The sequence below is a fragment of the Pseudophryne corroboree genome, chromosome 1 (assembly GCF_028390025.1).
Source record: "Pseudophryne corroboree isolate aPseCor3 chromosome 1, aPseCor3.hap2, whole genome shotgun sequence".
Lineage (NCBI taxonomy): Eukaryota > Metazoa > Chordata > Amphibia > Anura > Myobatrachidae > Pseudophryne > Pseudophryne corroboree.
The window spans coordinates 247,883,627-247,897,433 of NC_086444.1; the positions used below are offsets into that span (position 1 = coordinate 247,883,627).

The following is a 13,807-nucleotide window of genomic DNA, read 5'->3' on the forward strand; positions in this document are numbered from 1 at the left end:
ATAAGGTGCAGTCTCCACTTACACAAAGGTACCAGACCTGTAAAGCAAATCTTCAGAGTACCAGCAAAATGGTCCTTTCATCCGAGCTTGTGTATAGCCAAGAACTGAGTTTGCCTGATGGTGTGGAAGTAATTAGCGTGAAGCCCTCTGCAGGTAATACATTGATATTATTTCAAATATTAAATTCAGTATAAAGTATAGCATGACCTGGAATTTGAGAGCTGTGCATTTGTAGAAGTAGATATGTTATTGACAGTTCATTTCCTGAGTTAGTATCATTATTATGCATAATGTGCAAGGTTACTTGTAGAATATCATCAAATACTTTTATTTGTTTTGTTCCCGTAGTAACAAAATTTCCCTAGTTTTTAAAGTTAACAAAGCTTATTCATTAATATTAGTCAGTTTTGGTGGGGGAATTGGGGGGGGGGGAGGTGGTACCTTTTTATTGTTTGTTAATCATGCTGTCATCTTTTTGTTTAGGCCACCTCAGTTCTTCGTCAATGTACCCTGTATGTAATGCTCCTTATCTACTAGCAACCTCTTGCTCTGATGGTAAAGTGAGATTCTGGCGATGCAGAGTAGGCTCGGAACTTTCATCCCCTGATCTGGAAAACGATGTCACATATACTTGGGAGGAATGGCCTTTGCTGATTGAAGATGGTTTCCAAAAGGGAGCTGTGAGTGTACCTGGCAGGCCCATTGAAGTGAGCTGTGCTCATACGAACTGTCTGGCAGTAGCATTCAAGCAAGCGCCATGTAAAACGGGTTTGTCTCAAGACTTCTTGATGCATGTTAGTATCTTTGAATGTGAATCCACTGGTGGTTCTTGTTGGATTCTGGAACAGACCATTCATTTGGATGAATTAAGTGCAATGTTGGAGACTGGAATTAGTATTGACAACAATCTTGTAGCTTACAATAAAAATGATGTGTTTTTATCTGCCAACAAGCAGTTCCAACCAAGCACAAAAAACTTAGTTCGTTTAGACTGGATGTCAAGAGAAGATGGTTCACATATGTTAACTATAGGCATCGGTTCAAAACTTCTCATGTATGGCCAGGTGGCAAGAAAACTACAAGAACACTCCTGTAAAGAGGAATTTGCTTTGCAACTCTGGGATACTGCCAAAAACACATCACAGCCCAGATTTGTACTGCTGCGATGTGTTGATTTAGTGTCTTCTGTGGAAGGGTCTCTTCCTTTACCTGTGTCTTTGTCTTGGGTTAGGGATGGGATACTTGTGGTTGGAATGGATTGTGAAATGCATGTCTACTCCCAGTGGCAGCCTGACTCTAAGCAGGATTCAGCTAGCACAGACTCTTACAGTGGCAGCACCCCATCTATCACAAATTTAGTTAAACAAAGCCAGTCTGTTGCCTCTGGTCTTAATCCACCAAAGAAACCCATCACTAGGTCAATGACTAGCTTAGCACAAAAACTTATGGGAAAGAAAACTGCTTTTGACCTCCCAGTAGAGATGGAAGACTCTGGGCTGTTTGAAGCCGCTCATTCTTTATTTCCAACTTTACCTCAGTATCATCCTTTGCAGCTTCTGGGCTTGATGGATCTAGGTAAAGTTCGTAGGGCAAAAGCTATTCTATCGCATCTAGTAAAATGTATTGCTGGGGAAGTGGTTGCAATTAACGATAATGAACCCAACCATGAGCGCAGGCTTCGCTCTCTTTCAATCAGTGCCAGTGGCAGCACTTCACGAGACCCCAAAACTTTCAGAAAACTTGAGAGTGCAGATTACACAGAAATTGATTCTGTCCCTCCCCTACCCCTATATGCTCTACTTGCTGCAGATGAGGATTCCGCTTTCACAGCTACGGTGGAAAAATCCATCAACCAAAACAATTCCAACAAAATGAATGACCGCAACGGAAATGCTGAAAATTATGATGAACTTTTCCAAGTTCCCAATATAAGCTCTGATGAACTTACAACCATGGAATCGGAAGAGGACAGCAAGAAACCCCAAGTGATTGATTTGTCTCAGTATAGCCCCACCTACTTTGGCCCTGAGCATTCCAAGGTTTTGTCTAGACATTTACTCCATTCTAGCTTACCTGGTTTGACCCGTATCGAGCAGATGTCTCTGATGGCTCTAGCAGATACAATCGCCACGACCAGTACAGATATTGGCGAGAGCAGAGATCGCAGCCAAGGTAATATGACTGTATATGTTTATCTTTTTACATGTTGAAATTTACAATAAAAGCACCTCTGTGAATATAAATACACCTCAATTCAAAGACTCTATTGAGAATTAAGGTGAATCATTATGGGGTATATTCAATAAGTGTTGGAAGCTGCCGTCTTGTCGGAAAGACGGCAGCTTCCGACAGATTTTGGTCGGAAGGGGTTCTGACCTCTTCATTAGGGGTGCGTTTTTTCTGACAAGTCGGGAATTTCCGGCTTGTTGGAAAGCTGTCGGAATACAAGCTTCAGCCGCTGAGCCGCTTGTATTGTTGGAAGCGCGGCCAAACCCGACAGGTTTTAGCCCCGTTTACGACAATGATAATCCGACTTTAAAAAAAGTCAGATTGGCAGTGTCGGAACGGGCCAAACCTGTGGGGACCCGACAGGTATTGAATATACCTGTATTTCTTTATATCTGATGGCTCCTGTATTCCTTGTTCTTTTTTGCTTATCCATCTTGACTCTAAAGTTCATGGGGTTGATTAAGGTTCAGTATATTGCTCAAGCACTGGGCCTGTACTGCGCAACTGAACATAGTAAGGCTGATCATAGTAAAGCTCCGTTTTGTGGACATGCCGAGGCTAGCGTCTACGCCTTCGGACTGAGATATACTGGACTCAGCGACGGAGATGCCGTGGCTGGTCTTTGTGACTTCATTGGTTATTCAGCCGGCTAATCGTGATCCGATGCTGCATCTTCATGCAGGAGACATCAACTTATACAAGACGCCTCCTGCTGCATTACCATATCTGAGCTTCGCTGCTGCTTCCAAGTAAGCAGCAGCGATGTTATTACGATCTGCATCTGAATCGCCCCCTATGGGTGAAATTGTGTTTTTCACTATTTTTATTCTTTCCAAATGTTGTTAGCAGTTTTGGTATCTTTGTTTTACTTGGGGAATATTTGTTGAAATATGATCTTTAAAAATATATATATATATTTGTTTATTAAAATGTGGTAGTTTACATAATGTTCGACTTGTTTTCCTAATAGGTGGTGAGACCCTTGATGAATGTGGACTCAAATATTTTCTGGCTGTTAGACTTCATACATTTCTTACTACTTCACTTCCACCAGCTTATCGAGTTCATCTTTCTCATCAAGGTAACAGGGTTGTTTATCAGCAGTTCAAGGCTCAGATGTCTTTTTTTCCTACATTTGTTCTCCGTAATTTCTCCCCAGCTCTTTAAATGGTATAACTGATACTGATGTGTCCTCATACAACTAGCTGGAACATGACTTGTGATACGAGTCGCATGACGTGATTAAGTAGCCCGGTCCCATGCAACTCTGGTAGCATCGAGTGTCTTTTTACCTGAAGATGTACCAGGAGACTGAGCTGAACAATTCTATATTCAGATATACTTGTATACCTGTGCACGATTGAATCTGTATATGTAGCACAATGGAACTTGGCATGCAAAAAAGCAGCGGCCACTGTATCATTGCATTTCAAATATAGAGTCAGACTCCGTCACACACACACATACCCGCCTGTCCCTCTGTGACATTGAAACTCGTCTAGATATGGGTTTTTATGCCCTTTCTACATGCCGTTGATACAGACACGATAAGGTGTATGCACACAGGGATTTCACACTGCCAGTTCCTCCATTCATCTGAACCACTACAGCATGGGTGGTCATTCACAGCATACCACTGCCGATCACCACATGTCTCACTCCAAAGAGGACTTTGCTCCACACTCTGAGCCTGCCAATATATGCTACCACAGACTGCTGCTAGTCCGGACTACCAATACAGAGAATGGTGAACCGCTAAATAATGGTCAAGTACATCTTATTTATGCTCTAGGAGCATTTCTCAGTTACTCTCTTTCCTGTAGTGTCTTCATACATTTGAATCATTAACACTCCAACTGTTCAAGACTAATAAGTAACTTTGTTCACAATATGGATACATTCTAGACATTTGCCAATTTTAACAGAAAGTGTTTTATTACTTCTTTGTTGGCTACCAATGTTAATTTATCAGATAGTTTGATCACTTATGTTAATATTCACTCATGAGAGTTTTTGTATTTTTTTTATGTTTAATGTCAATATTGCAATTATAAAAATAACTATATTTATTTAACATTTACTATGTAGTGGTTTCCTGTGCATGTTCGCAACTGGGGGGGGGGGGGGGGGTTAGGGGGCTAAGAGGGCATGCCGGGTGCAGAATCTGACAGGGTGCAGAGATGGGTACTCTGCTACCCCTCCTTCCTCTCAGCCGTAAAGGGCTACCTTTTGCCAGGTTCAAGAACCCTCACTGCAGGTACCCGCTCCCCAACACCACCAATGTAGACTCCTGGGTAACTTCACCCTCTCCGGCAACTAGAATGAATGAATGAATGGGGCAGGGGAGGTGACCATGGACTCTCCAGCAGTCCCCTTTCATATCCCGAGCGCTGGTCAATGGCCGCTCATACACTCCTGTGCCTGTGTAAGCGATGTCTTTCCCCAGGCCTCTTCCCCAGCTCCTCCCGCAGCTCCACTAGATGAGGACAGGGCCCTATGGGGCTACCTACTGCCGTCTGGTTCCAGACAGAATCCTCGTTGCAGGTTCCCGCTCCCCAGTACCACCAATGTGGACTCCTGGGAAACTACCTCCCCCCACCGGCAACTAGAACACTTAGGAATGGGACGGGGTGGCCGTTTACACACTCCTGTGCCTGTGTAAACTATGTCTGCTCCGGCCCTGTTCCTCAGCGCCTCCCCCTTCCACCAGAGGAGTAAAGGGGGACAGGAAGCAGCAGCAGCCGATAATTAGTCTGGGCACTGAGGTGAGGTCTCTAGACGCCAAGACAGCCGCTGCCTCCCAAAGAGTGGTCCTAGATCCCGACTGGCATGCAAGGCTTTGTAGTCCTACAGCAATATTATACTCCAAAGCAAAAGATCTTTTCCTAAGCGCTTTTAACGATTCTAGCTGTGCTTTCCAAAATGAAACTGATCAGCCAATCAGCAAATACAAACTCCACACAAAAAAATTATTTAGAAATCTTCACAGCGCCGTTAAAATCAGCTCCACATTATAACACCAGGAAACTTTCCATATGCCACACTGCTTTAAATTCCCACACTGTTCTCCAAGGGAAACTCCCGTGGGGAAAGTCTCACAGTCTAAAACACAATTTCAAATTCCCAAAAAAAGCACAGTCCGGTCTCTCCAGATCGAAATAAAAATGAAAATTTATTTATAATCTACTGATTAAGAACATCTAAAAACTCTCTCCGGTTTGCAGGCGGTAATATGCAATTACAGTTCGGTAATATACTTTTTTGATCTCGCCGGACTTCCAGGACACCAGCTTTTTTCTGTGTAGGTACTCCCCTTCTATCTGGATTTAGCTGCCAGACATGCTTTGCAATCACGGGTTACCTTCCCTGCTTGCCGTCCCACCAAGCTCCGTCCTGACGTGAGAATGTTTAACCGCTGTAATCGTCTCTATCTCCGCGACTCCTGTTCCCGGCTCACTCCTCTCATAAAATAATGACCGAAATCACCTATCCGCCGACGCGTTTCTACCCGCCAACCGGGTCTTTGTCAAAGAGGGGTTCCGACCTATTCAATAGGGGCTGATTTTTTCTGACAAGTCGGGAATTTCACTTGTCGAAAAACACGTGGATTGGCGGAATAGCCGCCGATCCACGTGCTTCTGTCGGAAATGGGTCCAAATCCAACAGGTTTTGTGCCCCCTTTACAACAATCTCAATCCGGCTTGAAAACAAGTCGGATTGAGGTGAGGAGACAAGCGGTGCTGGGAGAGCTGAGATCGGCGGCCGGCGGTGGGACCCTGTGTACGGCCAAATCCGACAGTTGGATTTGGCCGTCCACTGAATAGGGGTTGTCAGATCCATTCCGACAACTGCATGTCGGAATTGATCCGACTCTTATTGAATATACCCCTTAGTGGAGACAACCAGGTATTGACATAATGGCATTTCTGCTAAACCATAAGGTTAATTGCTTCTTTTCCAGAAGTAGGGATCACCAAGCATATCTGGAAGGCTTTGTGTGTTACTTTGGGCTGCTTCTGTGGGTACTCAAAAAGGTAAAAAAGAGAGGGTATTCTGGTGGTTCTGGTTAATCCAGACTAGTCCAGATGGTACTGTCAAAGCTGCCGTTAAATATAATTGTAAGTATTAGTCAAAGCTTCCAATAAAGGTACCTGTTTTGATAAAGACCTGCCACAGGGTTTGGCAGATTTACATTGCATGGTGTGAAGCAAATGGGTCTTCTATCTTTTTTTCACCTGTACTGGCGAATGCTGTTTTTGCAGAACAGTCTAGTAGGGGTTTTAAAACGTAGCTATGTGAAGGTTCAGATCTTAACTCTTCTGGTTTTCTCCCCGGGAAATTGGTTGTGATTCCGCACCATTTAAAGAGTATCTTAGTTCATACGACAAAAAAACAGCATTCATAGAATATTGTGACTAATTGTCATTGTGAAAACTACTGGAGGTGCACCAAAAAGTCAATGTATAACCTAGAGTACAAATAAATAGAAGAAAATAGACTTTTGTTTGGCGCACTCTTTTGAAAACAAAATTGTAGTAGACTTATAAGTCAGTAAGGTTGTAATGTATAAAATTTAGCTTTTATTCAATTCATTAAAATATATCATCCCCTGAACAAAATTGATTATTTAAAACTGACAAATATCAGAAATTATTGCAGCGCGGCAGGGCTAGCGGGAATATAAATACCGAAATGCAGGTCCTATTGTGGACAAAAAAATTAGCACTTGTTGTGTGTTCGTTAGATAACACAAAGGTCCAGAACACGATTGCTCTCTCTTAAATTATAATAATATAGAAAATCATGCAGTGATTATGCTAGAATAGTACACACTGGATTGAGCGTATACTGATAGTCAGATATACATTCCTCCTAGTTGGGTAAATAGCGGGTTCCTGTTGGAGAAAAACAGAATGTGATTACCTCTATGAGGTGACAGGAAGTGATCAGGCCTGGTATTCACGGGTGAAACGCGTCTTCCAGGGCTCGTAGTAGCGGTGGCGGTGACAGCGGCTCCAGCAGAGTGCACCTTCCTGGCAGTGGTGACGGTGAGGAGGGCTCTTACAAGCGATGGCGACGATGACAGCAGGCCCAGCGAGCGCACTTCCCTGGCATCAGGGACAGTGAGGAGGTATCAAGCAACAGTTACATTCTGACCAGCAGCAGCGTGAACAGCCACAAGCTCATAGCCTCTGTTACTGCCACTTTACATATTAGTGCAATGGACACAATAATTTCTGATATTTGTCAGTTTTAAATAATCAATTTTGTTCAGGGGATTATATATATTAATGAATTGAATAAAAACTAAATTTTATACATTACAACCTTACTGACTTCTAAGTCTACTACAATTTATTTATTTCTTTATTTGTCTTCTGGTTTTCTTTCAGCAGTAGCTAGCTCTTTCTCATGAATTGCAAACTTTCTCATAGGTAGTGATACATATGCAGCCGCCATACATTCCTTCCCTTTTTAAGCTGTATGGGCTGTTAGTTTTACAGCACCTTCCTTTCAAACCATTACATTCTGTGACGTTTAATTTCCTTACCGGAGAGGTTTCATAGCTGGGGGCTCTATCTGTCTCATTTCCTGGTCTTCCATGTTGTCAGGGCTGTGTTTAGAATTGATACTGTTTAGTTTTTTTTGTGTTCCAGAGATGGTCTCTGGTTTCCATCTGAATTTGTGATGTTGATTTTAGACTGGGATAAATTCCCAGAAGTGGACTTTCTATTCTCTGGATGGGGTTAGGGTGCTGAGAATTTGCCTGTATGACCAAGGTTTTGCACAGAATGAATGGCCTGTTGGTTCTTACGTCTTAAAGAGCCCTTCCAGCTTCTTAAAAGACAATTGCTCAGTTTATGACTTCGGTTATTCGTCAGGCTTAACAGGGTGCAGTTTGGTCTGTTACAGAGAAAGCTAAGGTTCATTCCAGGAGCCTCCTGATCGGCAGGGGTCCTGTGCTGAACAGTTGTTTTCAGGTACCCACTTGGTCTATGGTGCACATCTCCACAACATTTTTATGCATACACTGCTGTTCACCGCAGTTACTGAGAGGACTCTTCTTTAAGGGCAGCTTTCAGAAGTACCCATGGTGAGCCACCAACCCCATAGGATGATTCATTAAATAATTTGCTTGTAGTCAATGGGGACACTGGGACGCCTTCCTTTTATGCTCTTTGTGTTTCTGATACTGGTCATGGTTCTTCTTTTTACCTTGTTCTTTTATCCCCCTGGCCATCTGGCTTTGTTTGTTTCCAGGTTCCCTGCACCGTACTCTGTAAGATATGGTGACCCAGTACTACCCAATGGACTTAACATGGGTACTCTTTAGGCAGTGTGTACCCAGCATGACATCGCGGGCTATAGGGACCCTGTATTGGCAAATGCATACACACTTGCCGATGCAGGGAACAATGGGGCAGCAAATGTAGCATGGACCTCATTAGCAATGTCTTCTGTCGGCCCTGCAGCTGGGACGACCAGAAGACATCGCTGGCTACTGTTGGGAAAGCGCATATAGTGCATAAACACTGGCCGACCATGGCGATTTGTTGTTCCAATCTGTCACAATCAAGCAAATTGTCCAAAATATCGTCTGTGTACCCACCCTTGGATTTGATAAACAAATTAAATATTTCCTTTGCATACTTCTATTTATTGATTGATTTATTGGTTTTAAATTTTGGCATTTGAATAAAACTATGCATATTGGTAGTAACTTTTGAATTAAAAATAAATAAACCCACCTGTTCAGTAGGGGGGGGTATCCTTGCTTTCTAATAAAATAATAATTACCACCTTTTTATTATTTTTCCTCCTATCTGTGTAATAGAAACCTAGAATTTTTCATCCTATAAGTACCACACAACCTATGTAGTCTGACCTCTTGTAATCGTTTTTTCTCTAACGTCCTAGTGGATGCTGGGGACTCCGTAAGGACCATGGGGAATAGACGGGCTCCGCAGGAGAGAGGTCACTTTAAGAAAGAATTAGGATACTGGTGTGCACTGGCTCCTCCCTCTATGTCCCTCCTCCAGAACTCAGTTTTGAATCTGTGCCCGGACGAGCTGGGTGCAACTTAGTGAGCTCTCCTGAGCTTGCTAAAAAGAAAGTATTTTGTTAGGATTTTTTATTTTCAGAGAGATCTGCTGGCAACAGACTCTCTGCTACGTGGGACTGAGGGGAGAGAAGCAGCCCTACTCACTGAAGATAGGACCTGCTTCTTAGGCTACTGGACACCATTAGCTCCAGAGGGATTGAACACAGGAACGCACCCTTGGTCGTCCGATCCCGGAGCCGCGCCGCCGTCCCCCTCGCAGAGCCAGAAGACAGAAGCCGGCGTGAGAAGCAAGAAGACTTAGAAATCGGCGGCAGAAGACTCCAGTCTTCATATGAGGTAGCGCACAGCACTGCAGCTGTGCGCCATTGCTCCCACACTAACCCCACACACTCCGGTCACTGTAGGGTGCAGGGCGCAGGGGGGGGGGGCGCCCTGGGCAGCAATTGGGAGCCTCTTGGCAAAAAGCAGCATATATACAGTTGGGCACTGTATATATGCATGAGCCCCCGCCATTATTTTACACACAAAACACGGGACAGAAGCCCGCCGCTGAGGGGGCGGGCTTCTTCCTCAGCACTCACCAGCGCCATTTTCTCTCCACTGCTCCGCTGAGAGGAAGCTCCCCAGGCTCTCCCCTGCAGAATCACGGTAGAAAGAGGGTAAAAAGAGAGGGGGGGGGGGGGGGGGGGGGCACATAATTAGGCGCAAAAACAGTATATACAGCAGCTACTGGGTTAACACTAAGTTACTGTGTGATTCCTTGGTCATATAGCGCTGGGGTGTGTGCTGGCATACTCTCTCTGTCTCTCCAAAGGCCTTGTGGGGGAACTGTCTTCAAATAGAGCATCCCCGTGTGTGTGGTGTGTCGGTACGCTTGTGTCGACATGTTTGACGAGGAAGGCTATGTGGAAACAGAGCGGGTACAAATGAATGTGGGGTCGCCGCCGACACCCGATTGGATGGATATGTGGAAGGTTTTAAATGATAATGTTAAGTCCTTGCATAAAAGGTTGGATAAAGCTGAAGCCTTGGGACAGTCAGGGTCTCAACCCATGCCTGATCCTACATCGCAGAGGCCGTCAGGGTCTCAGAAGCGCCCACTATCCCAAATTGTTGACACAGATATCGACACGGATTCTGACTCCAGTGTCGATGGCGATGATGCAAAGTTGCAGCCTAAAATGGCTAAAGCCATCCGCTACATGATTATAGCAATGAAAGATGTGTTGCACATCACAGAGCAAACCCCAGTCCCTGACAAGAGGGTTTATATGTATGGGGAGAAAAGGCAAGAGGTGACCTTTCCCCCTTCACATGAGTTAAATGAGTTATGTGAAAAAGCTTGGGAATCTCCAGATAGAAAACTGCAGATTTCAAAACGGATGCTTATGGCGTATCCTTTCCCGCCAACGGACAGGTTACGCTGGGAATCCTCCCCTAGGGTAGACAAATCTTTAACGCGCTTATCCAAGGGGGTAGCCCTGCTGTCACAGGATACGGCCACCCTTAAAGATGCTGCGGATAGAAAGCAGGAGGGTATCCTGAAGTCCATTTATACACATTCAGGTACCTTACTACAGCCGGCGATTGCGTCGGCCTGGATGTGTAGTGCTGCAGCAGCATGGACAGATACCTTATCTGAGGAACTTGATACCTTGGACAAGGATACTATATTACTAACCCTGGGGCATATAAAAGACGCTGTTCTATATATGAGAGATGCTCAAAGAGACATTAGCCTACTGGGCTCTAGAATAAATGCAATGTCGATTTCTGCCAGAAGGGTCCTGTGGACTCGGCAATGGACAGGCGATGCGGACTCAAAAAGGCACATGGAGGTTTTACCTTACAAGGGTGAGGAATTGTTTGGGGACGGTCTCTCGGACCTGGTCTCCACAGCTACGGCTGGTAAGTCAAATTTTTTGCCATATGTTCCCTCACAACCTAAGAAGGCACCGTATTACCAAATGCAGTCCTTTCGATCACAAAAAGGCAAGAAAGTCCGAGGTGCGTCCTTTCTTGCCGGAAGCAGGGGTAGAGGAAAGAAGCTGCACAATACAGCTAGTTCCCAGGAACAGAAGTCCTCCCCGGCTTCCACTAAATCCACCGCATGACGCTGGGGCTCCACAGGCGGAGCCAGGCCCGGTGGGGGCGCGTCTCCGAAATTTCAGCCGCAAGTGGGTTCACTCACAGGTGGATCCCTGGGCTATAGAGATTGTGTCTCAGGGATACAAGCTGGAATTCGAAGTGATGCCCCCTCACCGTTACCTCAAATCGGCCCTGCCAACTTCCCCCATAGAGAGGGAAATAGTGTTAGCTGCAATTCACAAATTGTATCTCCAGCAGATGGTGGTAAAGGTTCCCCTCCTCCAACATGGAAGGGGTTACTATTCGACAATGTTTGTGGTACCGTAACCGGACGGTTCGGTCAGACCCATATTGAATTTAAAATCCCTGAACATATACCTGAAAAGGTTCAAGTTCAAGATGGAATCGCTCAGAGCGGTCATCGCAAGCCTGGAGGAGGGGGATTTTATGGTGTCTCTGGACATCAAGGATGCTTACCTTCATGTCCCTATTTATCCACCTCATCAGGAGTACCTCAGATTTGTGGTACAGGATTGTCATTACCAATTCCAGACGTTGCCGTTTGGTCTCTCCACGGCACCGAGAATTTTTACCAAGGTAATGGCAGAAATGATGGTGCTCCTGCGAAAGCAAGGAGTCACAATTATCCCATACTTGGACGATCTCCTCATAAAGGCGAGGTCCAGAGAGCAGTTGCTGATCAGCGTAGCACGCTCTCGGGAAGTGTTAAAACAGCACGGCTGGATTCTGAATATTCCAAAGTCGCAGCTGATTCCTACGACGCGTCTGCCCTTCCTGGGCATGATTCTGGACACAGACCAGAAGAAGGTTTTTCTCCCGACGGAGAAGGCTCAGGAACTCATGACACTGGTCAGAGACCTCTTAAAACCAAAACAGGTGTCGGTGCATCACTGCACGCGAGTCCTGGGAAAGATGGTGGCGTCATACGAGGCCATTCCCTTTGGCAGGTTCCATGCGAGAACCTTTCAATGGGATCTGTTGGACAAGTGGTCCGGATCGCATCTACAGATGCATCGGCTGATCACCCTATCCCCCAGGGCCAGGGTGTCTCTTCTGTGGTGGCTGCAGAGTGCTCACCTTCTCGAGGGCCGCAGATTCGGCATTCAGGATTGGGTCCTGGTGACCACGGATGCAAGCCTCCGAGGGTGGGGGGCAGTCACACAGGGAAGAAATTTCCAGGGTCTGTAGTCAAGTCAGGAGACTTGCCTTCACATCAATATCCTGGAACTAAGGGCCATATACAACGCCCTAAGTCAAGCGGAGACCCTGCTTCGCAACCAATCCATGCTGATTCAATCAGACAACATCACCGCAGTGGCTCATGTAAACCGCCAAGGCGGCACAAGGAGCAGGGTGGCGATGGCGGAAGCCACCAGAATTCTTCGATGGGCGGAGAATCACGTACGAGCACTGTCAGCAGTGTTCATTCCGGGAGTGGACAACTGGGAAGCAAACTTCCTCAGCAGGCACGACCTCCACCCGGGAGAGTGGGGACTTCATCAAGAAGTCTTCACGCGGATTGCAGGTCGGTGGGAACTGCCACAGGTGGACATGATGGCATCTCGCCTCAACAAAAAGCTACAGAAGTATTGCGCCAGGGTCAAGAGACCCTTAGGCGATAGCTGTAGACGCACTAGTGACACCGTGGGTGTTCCAGTCGGTTTATGTGTTTCCTCCTCTTCCTCTCATACCCAAGGTGCTGAGAATCATAAGAAAAAGAGGAGTGAGAACAATACTCATTGTTCCGGATTGGCCAAGAAGGACTTGGTATCCAGAGCTGCAAGAAATGCTCACAGAGGACCCATGGCCTCTGCCTCTAAGACAGGATATGTTGCAACAGGGGCCCTGTCTGTTCCAAGACTTACCGCGGCTGCGTTTGATGGCATGGCGGTTGAACGCTGGATCCTAGCAGAAAAAGGCATTCCGGATGAGGTTTTTCCTACGCTGATAAAGGCTAGGAAGGACGTGACGGCTAAACATTATCACCGTATATGGCGAAAATATGTTGCTTGGTGTGAGGCCAGGAATGCCCCTACAGAGGAATTCCAGCTGGGCCGTTTCCTTCACTTCCTACAGTCGGGAGTGACTTTGGGCCTAAAATTGGGGTCCATTAAGGTCCAGATTTCGGCCCTATCCATTTTCTTTCAAAAGGAACTGGCTTCTCTTCCTGAAGTTCAGACGTTTGTAAAGGGAGTGCTGCATATTCAGCCCCCGTTTGTGCCTCCAGTGGCACCTTGGGATCTTAACGTGGTGTTGAGTTTCCTGAAATCACACTGGTTTGAGCCACTTAAAACCGTGGAGTTAAAATTTCTCACGTGGAAGGTGGTCATGCTGCTAGCCTTGGCTTCAGCTAGGCGTGTGTCAGAATTGGCGGCTTTGTCACATAATAGCCCCTATCTGGTTTTC

General features: G+C 45.7%; 1 protein-coding gene across 4 annotated transcripts in view; it reads left to right on the forward strand.

Annotated features, from left to right (window-relative positions):
* Window positions 1-13,807, forward strand: part of DMXL1 (Dmx like 1) — a 444,894-nt gene that overhangs the window by 268,198 nt on the left and 162,889 nt on the right. For all 4 annotated transcript variants that reach the window (XM_063964182.1, XM_063964179.1, XM_063964181.1 and 1 more), the window contains exons 17-19: window positions 1-153; window positions 484-2,172; window positions 3,200-3,310. The exon at window positions 1-153 is cut by the window's left edge and continues 81 nt beyond it. In XM_063964182.1, coding sequence (XP_063820252.1) covers window positions 1-153; window positions 484-2,172; window positions 3,200-3,310 — 1,953 coding nt within the window. The remainder of the gene's footprint in view (window positions 154-483; window positions 2,173-3,199; window positions 3,311-13,807) is intronic.